General features: G+C 47.8%; 6 protein-coding genes across 6 annotated transcripts; 3 read left to right on the top strand and 3 right to left on the bottom strand.

Moving 5' to 3' along the window:
- Positions 1 to 1485: 1485 nt before the first annotated feature.
- Positions 1486 to 2792, top strand: cpcA (amino acid starvation-responsive transcription factor GCN4; the record flags this gene model as incomplete). The annotated part of the gene is made up of 2 exons (XM_057206511.1): positions 1486 to 1495; positions 1546 to 2792. 2 exons carry the CDS (start codon positions 1486 to 1488, stop codon positions 2790 to 2792), a joined length of 1257 nt encoding a protein of 418 aa, XP_057064191.1.
- A 1509-nt stretch (positions 2793 to 4301) lies between these two features.
- N7495_003861 (MCT family MFS transporter) lies at positions 4302 to 5859 on the bottom strand (the record flags this gene model as incomplete). The annotated part of the gene is made up of 2 exons (XM_057206512.1): positions 4302 to 5603; positions 5656 to 5859. The coding sequence occupies 2 exons, from the start codon at positions 5857 to 5859 to the stop codon at positions 4302 to 4304; spliced, it is 1506 nt and encodes a 501-aa protein (XP_057064192.1).
- Positions 5860 to 7021: 1162 nt separating this feature from the next.
- N7495_003862 (LIM domain protein) lies at positions 7022 to 9441 on the top strand (the record flags this gene model as incomplete). Its single annotated transcript, XM_057206513.1, has 3 exons — positions 7022 to 7100; positions 7186 to 9056; positions 9115 to 9441. The coding sequence occupies 3 exons, from the start codon at positions 7022 to 7024 to the stop codon at positions 9439 to 9441; spliced, it is 2277 nt and encodes a 758-aa protein (XP_057064193.1).
- Positions 9442 to 9741: 300 nt separating this feature from the next.
- On the bottom strand, positions 9742 to 10905 carry trm8 (tRNA (guanine46-N7)-methyltransferase; the record flags this gene model as incomplete). Its single annotated transcript, XM_057206514.1, has 3 exons — positions 9742 to 10376; positions 10439 to 10626; positions 10745 to 10905. 3 exons carry the CDS (start codon positions 10903 to 10905, stop codon positions 9742 to 9744), a joined length of 984 nt encoding a protein of 327 aa, XP_057064194.1.
- Positions 10906 to 11139: 234 nt separating this feature from the next.
- Positions 11140 to 11785, top strand: N7495_003864 (ESCRT-II subunit protein VPS25; the record flags this gene model as incomplete). The annotated part of the gene is made up of 2 exons (XM_057206515.1): positions 11140 to 11611; positions 11673 to 11785. 2 exons carry the CDS (start codon positions 11140 to 11142, stop codon positions 11783 to 11785), a joined length of 585 nt encoding a protein of 194 aa, XP_057064195.1.
- Positions 11786 to 11946: 161 nt separating this feature from the next.
- Positions 11947 to 14661, bottom strand: N7495_003865 (uncharacterized protein; the record flags this gene model as incomplete). The annotated part of the gene is made up of 4 exons (XM_057206516.1): positions 11947 to 12603; positions 12663 to 14019; positions 14073 to 14509; positions 14569 to 14661. 4 exons carry the CDS (start codon positions 14659 to 14661, stop codon positions 11947 to 11949), a joined length of 2544 nt encoding a protein of 847 aa, XP_057064196.1.
- Positions 14662 to 14944: the final 283 nt, after the last annotated feature.

Below are 14944 nucleotides of genomic sequence, written 5' to 3' on the forward strand. Positions count from 1 at the left end.
ATGTCCCAACCGTGCTGACTAGAGCGTTCCCCATTTCACTAGGTAGGAAGATGACGAAATAGAAATTTTGGAAGTGATGGCCTCGGAAGTAACTCGGAATACTTTCAAATCCCGCAGGCCCACCATTTAGATTTGAGTTACAAAACTTGGAAATACTTCAAAGGTTGCAGATAACAAAGGATTCGCTTTCAATGTTGTAAAATGGACTAGATTTTCAATTGATTGGAAAGGATGCGTGAGGATATAGTTTAGATGCATGTACATGCAAACGTACAAGTGAAGGATGCATTACTTCTGTACTAGACCGAGTTAGGATGCCGAATTGGCAGTAACAAGCCTCCAAAGTAAGGAAGGTTCCTAGTTGTGATGTGATGGGAGAATTGCTGACCAATGATAAATGGTACGGTTATTGGCGGTTGCAGGACCATTTTGGGACGCCGCGACTCGTAAGTCTGGACTAGGAAAAGCGAAACGAAAAGGCCAGATAGTCAGCCTGATTTTTCGAAACACAAAAAGTGTGAAAAATGGATAAATGGATATCGCCAAGGGATCTAGTCCTATTGTAGATAGCGGGTTCCTAGAATGGTTTAGTGCGTAGTTGGACCTTGGATCCAGGCCTTCTATACTCTTGGTTTTAGATGGAAAGTTTCAGTGAGATAAGGATGTAATACATCTCTCTTTAGTATTCTGCATCAAGTGGACTATCCGGTAGACCAGATGAATTGGAAATATGCTGAATGCAGGATGTTACGTCAAGGTTGAAACGAATGGAGATATGTCCATACGGAGGTCAATTTCCACGCCCTTCGGCAAGACTAAGATCAAATTAGACGTTCGAGAACACACGGGCCATGGACACAGCCCATGGCGGGGACACAATTAGGAAAGGATCAAGGCTTACTTGTTTTTGTTCTTTTTCTTTTTCTCTCCTCCTTTTCCACTTGTAGAACCTATTAGCTTCGACACTGGAGCCTTCAGCCTTGAGTTGGTTGTAGAGGGAATGTTGTAACCTGTAGATGAATGGCAGCCTTGAATTCTTTGTTGAAGGGATATGAGGATGCCTGGGTTAAGGCCACAACTACTATAATTGGCCAATTCATCTCATATATCCACAATACAGGGCTGATACCTGCTTTGTATGGCATGATTACATATTCAAGCGAAGTAACCATAAAGTACCTTACTCGAGGAGGCCTGAGGGGTTATCGTCCAATCATAACCCTGTATATGACTATGACTCACAACCCGTGATCCGGAAAAGCCTCAGCCCCATATATATCCTATTTTATTACTGGTCAGACTTAGTATCCACTCACACGCACAGCCAAATCGATTTCCGCTTAAAAGGTGCCTGAGTCCCCCCATTGCCGCCTCTTTTTTCCTTCCCTCATAACTGTTTTCTCCACAAAACTTACACCTTTTTTTTGTATCTCCAAACCACCATTCCGCATACATTTGAACAGACTTTTGATACTCAGCTTCAAAATGCTGGCCTGTTAAGCTTTCCCCGCGATAGCTCGTCTTTCGAAACGACAGACAACATAGATTCCTACGGATCTTCAATTTCCTCCCCCTCCATCACCATTTCAACGTTCGACTTAACGTCGTTCACTACGGATCAATTCCAGCAACCATGGCTTCCCTCACCCCCGCCTCCACAGCCCTCGGCTTCCAGTTTGAACATCAGCAACAACAACAACAACAACAGTGCTCTCGAGGACTTCGTACTCTACCCAGCTCCACCCCGTCCACAGCCTCGGGTAGCTCCTTCGAATATTGCCCATAGGCCTTCAGCTCTCCAGCCCTTTCTGGCTCAGAATACTCCTCGTCGACACTCTCCAAGTCTGCAGTTGCAAAGACATCTTCAGCAGCCGTTCTCTGGTTCCCCTGTCCCGGATCCTAGAGTGACCCAGCTTGCCCGGTCTCCTTCCCACTGGTCTCATCCCATTGCAAATTATTCCCGCTCGGGTTCTTTGCCTATCAACACTCCCCAACGTCCCCCCAATTCGCCGTTTCACGCCGGTCCTTCTGATTTAAAGAAGAAACGTATGATCGCTTTTCTCCGCAACATGTCCGCCACGAATTTCCAAGACAACGACGCCGAACTTTTCGGTCTCCCCTCTACCGGCGTCATGGAGTCTCCAATGGCCTTTGGTCAGCTTCCTCTGGGCCTTGATACCGACTCTGCCTTTTCATCCGAAATTCCGCAGGGTACCATCTCTCCCAAGGATCTGATGTTTGACCACTCCGTGCCTCCATCTGGCACCTTCACTGATCTCAGCACCCCGCCTTTTGACTCTCCCGCCACGTTCAGCCAGAACCCCTCCCCTCTGTTCACTGACGTGGATTTCATGGGCCAGGATGACTGGGCGCCCCTCTTCCACGATGGCTCTGCTACTCCCAACGTCTTTGATGCCTCGTTCACCGTCGCTGCTGCCTTGGCAGACGTCAAGAAGCCTGAATCTGAGCAGCCCTTCCCTATGTCTCTGCCCAGGCGCGTCTCTGCCAAGGCTTCTCCCATTTCTGCGACTGGCACTACAAAGCACTCCAGCGTTTCCGGTATCTCCCGCCAACGCAAGGAGCTTTCGCCCATCGAGTTTGACCCGACTGACCCTATTGCCGCCAAGCGGGCTCGTAACACCGAGGCCGCGCGAAAGTCGCGTGCGAAGAAGATGGAACGCCAGTCTACTGCCGAGACCCGCATTCGTGAACTCGAGCAGCAGTTGGCCAAGCGTGATGAGATGATCGCCAACCTCCAAGCTCAGCTTGAAATTCAAAAGAGCCTCCAGTGAAGCTCGTGACATGTTTCTATTATGCGCATCCCTACTCTAGTTTCTTTTTTTCACCGGTTAGGTGTGGTGGGCGTGGGTAAGGGTCAAGCCTCTTTTCCCGACGTCTCACCCAAGGTATCAGATACCTCTGACCCTGGTTAAAAGTTCGATATGTCAAGAGACATCATGTTTCGTTTATCATATTTCCTTGGAAAGTTGTTTGTGGCCGGTTCTGATTGTCTCCCTCCTGGGATTGACTCGTGGCTCTTTTTAATAATCTGCTATTAATTCACTACTTTGCTTCCTGCAATATCTTTCCTTGTATTCCTTATAGTATCTATTCCATCACAAGGATCTATGTAGGCCATCGACGTGATATCCACATGATAATCACTTACACCTCCTTACCTATTCCCAAAATACTTGAGGCACGTTGCGAATCCAAAAGTGAATTAAGTGTGGAAGTGATATTTAGAGAAAGCAATCCCCCAGATTGGAGTGAATGGGCAAGTGAATGTTAAACGGGTCTTCTAAAGAGTCATACAAAATCCAACCTTCGGTCATATTTGAACCTTGTAATGTTGCTACACTGAACATACCATGCAGAATCTCTCAAGGTCTATCTATACTACTTGCTTGCACGGAGAACTTGGGTCATCAGCTGGAGTGGCGACGACAGATACCGAGAGTGCTTCATATTATAAAGCTGGTTTCACCTGCCTGAGCCATCTTCAAATCTATCAAGGTACTCGATCAAGTACCTACAACATAGTCTCTTCTAGTGCTTTTGAGCTTATTTTGAAATTTATTCGACTATTTCCACCTACTCAACTTTGTCAGAGTCTTGATCTCTTCACTCAATCTAGCCTTACCTGCTGGATGTCCGATGAACTATTAACTGAGCTTTCCCATCATCAGTACTCACATGCTTCAAAGGCTCATACCCATATCCCTGTCATGACTTGATAGTATCTGTCATGAAGTGGGCATCCCGTTTAAACCGGTTCGGCTCCTGCCGTCAGGCTAGAAAGAAGAAACATTGAACCGGAATTCGGTTGCTCAGCATGCAGTGGGCCACGAAACACGCACAGGATGGTCTGTTCGTATTGACATGAATAACTCGGATTCTGTATTCTCTCATGCCTCCGAGTTCATCTAGCCTCAAACTAATATTGCTGCTTTGACACCTTAATATCTCATCATCATCATCAGTCGGCAGAGAAAGGAAATATCGAACTTATACTGCTTGCTCAACACATTTTCAAACAAGACGTGTGCACCTTGATTGCAACATTCGTTGTGTATTCCAATCTGCAGTATTTTGTAGACTTTATTTTCAAGACATCTCCAGGACTGAGCAAAACCGTGGAATAAATTCAATGAAAACTGGCTGATATTATATGGAAAAATTCTATAAAAGCACTTTAGTTTTTAACCTTTTATCCGCTCAATATGAAATGACCTGAAAGAAGTGGCGATGCAAAAAGGGACAATTTATATACTTAGAAGTTGAAATATTGACATAGACGATTAAACCCGCTTCAAGGCAACCATCCTGCGCGCCAGGCTAAATGGAGCCCAGACCTTAACATCGTCAGTAACAGTGGTTGATGAGGCAGATGACAAGATATTTGGATTATCCTCTTTATTGCCCTCATCAGTGTCAACGGTCAGGGGACCACCCAGAGCGAGAGAACTTTGCTGTTGTTGAGCGCGTTCCAGCTCACCAATCTTCCAGCTCCGGACAAGCCAAAGACAAAGAGAAGCACCGACGAACATAAAACCAGTGAATATCTGGATCCGGAGGTAAGATGTACCGCCACTTGCAGTGGTGCTGCGAAGCTTCAAAGCAATCACCTCAGCGACAGTGCAGGGGGCAACTAGGAAAACCCAGTTGACACTGAGACCAGAGGGCATATCTTTCATCCCAACTATCTCGGCTAGCACGGGCGAGACGGTAGCCCAGTAGGTTCCAGCAAAGAGTCCGACGAAAACGGAGAAGAAACAGACGACTCCCACGTTATCGGCGAACACCCAGATGACCAGACACCAAAGTCCACAAAAGAAGGTGGCTAAAGCAGCAGTATTGATACGCCCAGCTTTATCACTGCACATGCCGACAAGAGGACGCCCGATACCTTGTCCCAGATTCAAAATTGCAGCGACAATACTTCCCTGGTGAGAGGTGAGACCAATTGAAACGGCATAGCTGGAGACACTGAACACCAGAGCCACATAACCCAACATACTCAAGATACCCCAACCGAGAAAGAGGAGGAATTCCGGCCGACACAGAAGAGGGAAATCGAAAACTGCCAAGCGACTACCAATAAGCTTGTTTCGGTCTCGTATTAAATTTGCGCAGACCAAGTTCACAACACAAGAAGTAATGCCTAGAATGCGGAAAGCCCAGGCAAGGCCTAAACGAGGGATAATCGCACCGATGGACAGAGAAAAAATCAGACCACCGATACCAGAACCAGCAGCTGTAATGCCCATGGCAACGCTGCGACGTTTCTGGAACCACTGTGGAACGATACTAACACTGCCCACGAAGAGGAACCCCATTCCCCAGCCGAAGCAGACACCTTGACTTAAGAACAACTGCCATTCCTGGGTGGCGAACGATGCACCGATGAGCGAGAGTGTCTGAAGGAAGACGCCCAGATTCAGCGTAAATTTTGTTCCGTATGAATGGGTGAAGTAGTTAGCTAGAGGACCCACGAGCAGATTACAGGAAATGCTCAGCCCGCCAATAAAGGCATATGCCAATGCTGTAGTATGGGGAAATGCATTATGTGAGAGATAGTAACTCAGGAAGACACCGTAGCTCTAGATTCCTTGTTAAAAAGGATTAATTTGTCGATATGGAATGCAAACTTACACTATTGATACCCCATGTATGCGCATTAATCCAAAAGACACAGGCAACACAAACCCAACCATATCCACCGTCTGGAGGCACATCAGGCTCAGGTTTGTCATCAGCATCAGTAGGCTGGGATTCAGCTAATGTTTGTGCTGAATTCTCCGGCTCATGGCTGGTGCTTTTCAGCGAGGGTTGATTCTGTAATCGAACAACATTCATTGACTCACTACTAGCCATATCAAGGTCACAAAGGTCCAAAACGTGATTTGCCCGCCGATTCAAATTCTTTCAAGTGCTCTTAAGGCGGTTAAGTTATCAATTGCGACTGATAAGCTGTAAGGATGTTTTTTTTTCCCGAAAGTCAAAGTGCCACAAATATGGGAGTGTTACCCGGCAGATAGTGGCATTTAGTTCACTGGCTAGTCCATAATGGGAAGCTTGGTCAAGTTTCGGCCTTAATAGGGGGTTAACGGGCAATCCTCGGTAGATTTCGGGGTATGAACAATAGCTGATATAGGGATGTCGGTGACGCTATGGCACATAGTAGCACATACTTAGTACGATAGCTGTGGGTCTTTGGGCTGCAGCAAGACGGTAGACCAAGGCCTAATTACTAAACCACTTTGGACAATAACGTGATTTTTCATTAGCCCGAGTATTCCGTTACTCCAAAAAATATAGCCCTTCATCTTCTGTGGGCAAAGATTGGATAACTAAGTTTTTTAAACGTCGTCTAAATTTGAATTCACTGTTGTCGAGTGTATAAGGGCTTCTGGAGTAGATAGAAGATCATATCGCTCTAGACTGGCTCTTTATTCCCAATATTAGGAATTCTGAGCGGTTGTAAGAGATTGCTGTACGTTCCAAGGTAGCGTTAGTGGGTCGGCCATAATCCCGTAATACCGGATGTGGGGATCTAATAACACTTGTATATCTTTAAGTCTTTCCTCAGAATGGGAGCATGAATGGTGTATTCATAGATTCAAGCTTCAGGAAGGTCCATGATCAGCCATGATCAGCCATGATCATCCATCTGGAAGTGCGGGTATGGAGAGAGCCACTGGTGGCATTCGAGCTGCCTCTGAGGATTGAATTTTCCAAATTCAAGTCACAAGTCAAGTAGCTTCCAAGTAGCTTCCAATGTTAAGAACAGGAGCAAGAACTTCCAAGATTCAAGATGGTAGTAGGTACGAGAGTTGGGTTGATGACGGATGAAATGACCTAGCCCTAACGGAAACGGTAAAACGGTTGCCCCGGGGCCGGCCCCAGTGTTTGTTTTGGGCTCCGCTTGGGCGATCACGATGAGATCCAAGCTTTCAACTGACCCTGACATCACTCTTTTCCATCCCTAGATGTGTTTTTCTTCTGGATATAAGACATAATGCTTACCCACTCCAAATCTACTGACCAACGCAAGGTCTCCCCTCCACGTCCTTCCTACATGTCGAACAATCAAATCGGTATGCTGTTCTCGATTCGACAAGGGTCCCCCCTAGTAATAACGCGCAAGCCATTCTCCACATCAGCACTAACGCAAACTACCAGCAAGCTATTTGAAGGACCTTCGGACGAATCGTCCAGTTCGCCCAGCCGGCTCTCGTCCGTATCCCGGTAAGCCGGCGACTTCGACCTCGCTTCAAGACCTCCCTCCCCGTGCATCATCCGCATTCTCCATGTATGAACCTTCCGAAGATCCAGTTCTCGCTCAACCTCGCTCTGGTAGTGCCCTCTCACACCGCCGTAAAATCTCCAATTCTCCCGAAGGTGGCCCAACAGGTTGTGCACTAGTCCAGGAGCCACGAACGGTCTCGCTGCGAAAGACAGTTTCCCCATCCCAGGTATTCTCACAATCGGTCCCGTTACCATCACCTTCAGTTCCGTCTTATCGAGAGAATGGCCAGCGACGCCATGAGAAGGAGGAAGCTCGGTCGCTACGCGATGCGCTACGGGAAATGGATTTAAATGACGATGTTCGTCTTCATCATGCTGCTCAGGATGAGGCGACAGAGCTCGTGTGGATGCATCAGAACCCCGGAATGCCGCTCAAGAACCCAGACGCTCCCTACCGAAATCCCGATGTCTGCAGAGATAATCGAAATCCAAATATGGAGACCTCTTTCCGAACTCGAAAGAGTTCTAGCTCGAGTTCAAGAAAGTCCCGTCAATCCTCCAGCGGGTCTTCGAGCTCTGAAACACCGGAGCCTATAAAGCGCTCCTCTATGGCTGGAAGCTCGAAGAAGAATCTCAAAGTCAATTTTGACTTGCCTCCGGAAGAGTCAGATGTGACATCTGTGCCTACTACTCGAAACGACTCCTCTAAGGGCGTTTTCAGAAACCCCGACGATCAAATCTACAAAGATATTGGTGAAACTACTAATGAAGTATCCGGGACAAAACCTGACCTGTCCCAGACTGGTTCTTCGACCCAAGACAAGCCCCGAAACGCCTTTACACGTATCCCAAAACCTCTTCCTTGGCTACGTGATCGGAACGCCAACGGGGGTTCCGTGCGAGATAAGATTTCTCGATTTGATATTCACAAGAACCCACCGACTCAATCTCGGAATCCTGCGTACACGAGTAATGAACCTACTACACCTCCTACCCCAAGCCCACGCGTAACATCAATCCCTACGAAAGATGGAATTGAGATCCGTGACGATGACATTCGGGCTGCCACGAGCAAGAGGCTTAAAGACAGAAGCGAGAATTTGCCCATGCCTTCTGCCGTGAGCGACAAATTCGGACGCCCGATCGTTAGCTTCGATCCGAAATGGCGACCAAGTGACCAGCCTAAACCAGACCGGCGACCCCAGGCGCCATCTCCTGTTTCGGTTCCAGTTATTGAAGTGGCTCCTAGCATTGAAGTGTCCCAGCCACCAATCCCGGTGATCAATGTTCCAGCTATCCATGAGCCGACGATTGCTGAAATCGCCGAACCCTCTCGGCAACAGAATAAATCAGCAAGACCACAACCACAGCCACAGGCGACAAGCCGCCAGAATCACCAGGTACCCCCTAGAAGACAGCCAGTAGAACCCCAGGAACGGTGGTACTCTCCCTACTCTCGATCTGGCGTCCCCACTGCCGCCTGCAATTCTTGTTCTCTTCCTATTTCTGGCAAGATTGTGACTGCCGGTGGATGTCGCTTCCACCCAGAATGCTTTACCTGCTTCAATTGCCACACGCATCTTGAGTGCGTGGCATTTTACGAGGAGCCAGCTGCCAGTAGGGCTGAACGAGAAGCAAGTAATCCAGATGGGGATCGCGTACCTCGATTTTACTGCCATTTAGATTTCCACGAGTTGTTCAGTCCACGCTGCAAGAGTTGCAAGACTCCGATCGAAGGAGAAATTGTGGTTGCATGTGGTGCCGAATGGCATGTCGGTCACTTCTTCTGTGCTGAATGTGGTGATGTATGTTTCAGTCCTATCTCTTATTGAAATTTTAAACGAACTGACCTTTCTTTCTTAGCCCTTCAACTCATCCACTCCATTTGTTGAAAAGGACGGTTTCGCATGGTGTCTTCGATGTCACGGTCGCCGCACTTCATCCCGCTGTGTAGGATGTAAACAGCTCGTCTTAGACGACGTAGTGATCAGTGCAATTGGCGGTCAGTGGCATGAGAGTTGCTTCGTCTGCCACGAATGCGGCGATGGATTTGGGCCTGATGGTCGGTTTTTCGTTCGCGAGGGCGAACCAAAGCGAACTGCCAAGGGCCGCATCATTGGCGGTCCTGTACAGCTGGCTGCCTGTGAGCGATGCGAAGGTATTCGCCTGAAGGCTCCGGGTATGTGCTAGAGTTCCCTATGCACTTTCATTCAAGACTGGAACCCATTTAATGAGGTTATTGCATGATGACTGACATGATTTCGGACTATGATCGCACGCGTTATCTTCTGTGATTTGCTATTTTGGAGTCTTTTTTATGAATATTTTCGGCTCATTTGTGGCGTATTTCATCAGCCAGCGCATATTGTTATTGTTAGCGTCGGTCATAATATTGGCAATGCATGTAGATACGGTATAGAACTCCTGTCAATGTATCTCTTTTATTTTTGATTTTTGGAGAAGCTGTGTAAAAAAGAAGATTCCATCTCCTTACGCAGGCCATTCTGGATCAGCCTTTCTCCTGAATACTGCCACATACTTATTACCGTTGTTTCGAGTCACCTTCTTCGACTCCTCCGTCTCAAACTTCATGACCCGCACACACGGATCAGTCTCCAACTCTTCGTCCGAGACGCGCTCCCAAAGATCCTTGATTCCCGCAACAGCCTCCTCCTCCTCGCCGACAAGAAAATGGCGTAGAACCCAGTGGTGATACTCCTCGACATCGGTAATGGTATACAACAAGCCACCAGGACGCAGTACATAGGCATACTCCGCATTCAAAGTCTCAGAAATGATGCGCGCCTTGTGCTTACGGACCTTAAAGTGTGGGTCGGGGAAGCAGACAAAAATCTTGGAAAGTTGGTGGTGGTCGAAGAAGTTGGGCAAGAATTTCATCGTGTTGGCTCGGATGCCTGTGATATTCTCGTAGTTTCCAGGCACGATACTAGTAGTTGTGCCGACATCTTCTTCTGGAGCTTCCGAGGCTTCGTTTGTGTTACTTGATTCTGTCACTGCCGTTGATTCTTGAGGTGTAGCTGTGCCCTTCAAGGCTTGTTGCTTCAGACGCAGTACTTGGATACGAGAGCGAACATATTCGAGCACGGATACGCGAATTTCCATACCTGAATTTTCGCCTATTAACATGGAGCCCAATCTGGCAAAACTTTCGAATTGTTGCACTCACCAACCATCAGGGTGTCTGGCAATAGAGGCGCTAGCCCGACTAACAACCCGCCAAATCCACATCCAATATCAACGACCTCGACATCCTTAACGAGCTTGCGTGCACCATTAAGATTTTTTTTCAACGGGTCTGGATCAACAAATGTAGGGTAATGCGACGCCCAGTCCATATGCGCCGGGCTCAAAGGGCTAAATAGAGGTTAGCTCAGATTCTTCGTCTATGGGACGAGCTGTAAGTGATTCCAATGCTCTGGTATGGGATATTCATGTCCAATTGAATATTTGAAACAATTCAGAAAGCACATACTAGTCTAGTCGGTGATCAGAGAAGGGATTTGCGTGCGCGCGCTGTCGGAAGAATTTCTTCTGCGGCATCTTGACATTAGCAACGTCGTCCTCTTGCACGTCCTGCATCTTGCGGCGATAATCCTCGCGCTTTTGGCGCTTCATCGAGATTTCTTTTGCCATGGCGAATGGACTTCTATAACGTGGTGGTGAATCGAAACCTGTACAAGAAGAAGTAAAAAAAGCCCTGAGGTAGGAATAATTTGCGGGACTTGCCCCACTCCGATTGGCTCCGCCTTAGCTCTTAGTATCTCCGTCTTGATGGCCTTGACTTCTATTGATCACTTGTTTTCTATTTTCTGTCTTATTTGAACAGCACTGGATATAACTGGATTGTAAACACTGTTTATATACATCATGACTACAACTACAACCCATCCCTTCTCTTTCCCTCCAACATACAACTTCCCGCCATTCTTTACCCCGCAACCCAACACTAACACCCGCCGCGACCAGCTCCAGAAATGGTCATCGCTCATCCAATCCTGGTGCAGACATCACCGTCAATATCGTCTATCTCTTATCGAAGCCGTTGAGAGTCCGCTCTTCCACAATGCTGCGCTACGCAAGCGATTAGATCTTCGCGAGGCACGTGCCGTACTAGACTGGATGGCAAAGAGCGAGGAGGAAGGTGGTGGTGGGCTACGTGCGGAGTGGATTGATTCTCCGGCGGGTGGAAGTCAAGCTCCTAAAACTGTTGCGTGGATTTGGTGGCGTAGGCCTGAGGAGTGGGCTGATGCTATCGGGGATTGGATTGACGAGACTGGGCAGCGAGGTGCTGTCTTGACTGTTTATGAACTTGTCGAGGGCGAGACTACTGAGTCAAGAGGTGAGAGACTTTGAATATAGAGGCTTGAAATTTTACGTCCTATGCTAATTCCGAGAGGTAGAATTTCATGGGATGGATACTGATGCCATGCTTAAGACACTAAATGTTCTGGTTAAGCGGGGCAAGGCTCAAGTATTTGGAAGCGAAGGTCAAGAAGGTGTCAAGTTCTTCTAAAAACATTTGGATTCTGTTGAATGGAAGAATCGTGGCTATTCGTGACTACAAGACAAAATACGCTCAGATATTCCCCCAATGTCTGGGGTCAACTCCCGACTTACTAGCATTTACATACCCTTCGCGTTTAAACAGGGCTCACAGGGACGATATCCCCCATTTTATTGGTCCTTGCCAACCATCTCATCATTCAGCTCGTACTCATCGGCGGCTCGCAGCTCCTGTGACATCGCCATGTCAAGTAGCCAATCTACCATAACGATTCGTGGGATCTTGTGAATATCACCTACCACCTGACGGAATCGAGGCCACAGCTTAGAATGCCTAGGTTCAGTGCTGCTAAGGAGGAAAACCTCGTGGCGTCCGGGGGCATCATCCTCGGCTTCGCTTTCTTCGTCATCACTATCCTCGCGCCGAGAAGTCTTCGCTATAGCAATTCGGCCCCGGTAGAGCAAGCACTCGCCTCCATTGGCCTCTGCGATAGATTTGAAAGCGTCAAATCCACCACGCATATCCTCGACGCAGTAGATGCGGAAGCCCCGCAGAAGTTTGTTCTGGTTCTTCTTCGCCTTATCTGTAACTTTTGCGAGCGAGATCCCATACTTCTTTTCTGACGCTTTGTCAGTCAAAGGGAAATCAGCAGGGTTCAGTAGCTCGTCCTGCTTGAGACAGCTGGTGATGTATTCAGTGCTAATGATCGTCGGCGCATATGCCAACGCGTTGACAAACTTGGTTGTACGCAGAATTGACGGTGCGGCCATATGAGTGCATCGTCGAACATCTTGGACAACCATGATGCCAAGATCGCGGAGATGACGCTATCAATTTGTTAGCACTTTTATGTTCCTAAGTTTGTCCAAAAAGTATATTCACATACCTTGTCCGCGTCTTCTTTCTTCTCGTTTCCCTTTCCAACCCATTTTTGGTAGCCCGTAATCAACAAGTGCATAGAGATAGGTGGTCGGGATTTCTTCAATCGTTTGACATCAACCGCTTGCTCATTATCACTGTCGCCCTGAGCTTCGACTGAGTGACGCTTCTTAGGGTTTTCTTGCACACGATCTTCGTCTAATTTTCGTCTGCCACCATGGATAACACCACCAATACGCTTTCTCTCCTTTTCATACAATGCAATATCTGGAGCAAGCTCGTGAAGCCGGGCAGTTGCTGCGTCCTTTGATTTGCGACTGCTGGTCGACGACGGTGTATTTTCCTTGTCGTCAGGAATTAGTCCAGATCGCACCGGTGTCTTATTAACCTCAACTCGAATCTTTTTTGACGTCGCTTGAGGGGTGCCCTGTGCGGTCTCGGAGATGGCGGTCTGTTCCTTGCGCTTCCTTTCCGGAGGAGGCAGCATAGAGGTTTTGTTCTGATCCTTAGTCTTCATAGCAGGTTTTTTATCTGTGTCCTCGGAAGGGAAAAAGATTTTCTCGAGAATGTCACGTTCTAACATCCTCTGGCCAGCAGTATCTCCCAAGTTGGTTCCTGGAGGGAAGTGGTTGTAGCGCGGATCTGACTCCGGCTGCAGTTTCCATTTAGCATAGCTGTCTTCCAACCATAGATGGTTCACGACCTCAAGACCCCATTCTTTGGCAGCGCTGCACTTCTCACTAGAGCCATGTGCAGTAATCAAATGGGTATTTTCCTGCTTCAGCGTTTTTGTCGATTCGGCACCAGCGGCCGCAATCAGGTTTTCCAAGTATATCCTGGTCTCGCCAACATAATTAGACAGACTTATCTTCATATTCTGAAATCCAGCAATTGGTTCACGCGAAACTGGGTAGTGAAGCAACCGACTTAAAGGCCGAGTGTACCGGTTGACGGTCATCATGTGATACAGCCAGGCAAGGTTTCCAACCTCTTTATTAAGTCGCGATGCCGTTCGGTAGAAAAAGCCTTCTCGGTAACGACAAATAAGCCAATCTGTGTCGTTAACATTTCCAGTCACGGTGGCACCGCCTTGCTTGATCACGGATTCAATGGATTCCAATAGATGCGAGCCAATTCCTAAATCCGGTGACAACATAATATTTTTCCCCTCGAAAACGCTTCGCTGGTTCTTAGTGCTAGTGGGAGCTGGCATAGCAGAGGGCTCGGGGGTTGACGCGCCGGCTATATTCTTATTATCGCGGCTAGGAACTGGGACATTGGGTCCCGCGCGAAGTATTTCAGGGTCTGGAAGCATGTACGGGCGTTCATCGATCCGTAGTCCCAATTTCAAGCAGTCGTCGAACCTATATCTTGTCAACATATGTCACATTTTGGAGCTAGGAGGTAAAAAACTGACCAGTGAGGCAGAACAACTTTTGCGCGCAGCTTCTTCGCTTGACAGAGACGTGCCTTATCCGAGTCCATAGTCAAATCTACCAGATGGGTAACAGTGCCGGTCATGCGTGAGCTGTACAGGCCGCCTTTGGCAGCCACTCCACCGATAATGGCCTCCTTGTCTCCCTCGGGGATGTCTCCACAAGTTACCACAACATCATTTAAGAAAAGTCGCGGATCCGGGTTATGCTGGCGGGGATTGGCCAATTTCCGCTTGGTCAACGACGTATGTACCCAAGTCGGCTTCACCACGGGAATCATGCGATCGGCCGCGAAGTCATAGGTCTCGAAGTTGATCGTATTAGACACGACATGAGTGCAGGCGAGAATTTCATCTTTAGAGGGGTCCGACTCGTGAATAGTTGCTTCACCGCCATATTCTCCGATTACAGCGGCTATCTTTTGGCCTCTGTTAATTATGGGTGCGCAATCAATCAGCGTGGTAGATAATTACGTACCTGTTGGGCAGACACGAGTTGAAGGTCATTAGTACAGACGATACAGATATGGCACTGCTCAAAAAGCTTAAGATCCCCCTCCTTTTGCATCATGGTGACAGAGGTAAGATCTCCAAGGTTAGTGTTCTGCGCTGATGACTTCAAGATGTTTGAAGGACGCGCCACGCGTGAAGATCAACGCCCAGTCACATGACTTGTGGGGGTAACATAAATGTAATATGCAAACAGTACAAACATCCTGTAGAAGTTACGACTTTACGCCAACAAATTGAGTTGATGTCGATAAGACTCATTTTTGACTTTGAATTGGCCCTAGAGATGAGTATATTGCATAAGTGTATAGCCAAATGTGATGATAAGAACAACAGTTGGATGC

The sequence above is a fragment of the Penicillium taxi genome (assembly GCF_028828555.1).
Source record: "Penicillium taxi strain IBT 34144 chromosome Unknown utg000003l_segment0_segment0, whole genome shotgun sequence".
Classification (NCBI taxonomy): domain Eukaryota; kingdom Fungi; phylum Ascomycota; class Eurotiomycetes; order Eurotiales; family Aspergillaceae; genus Penicillium; species Penicillium taxi.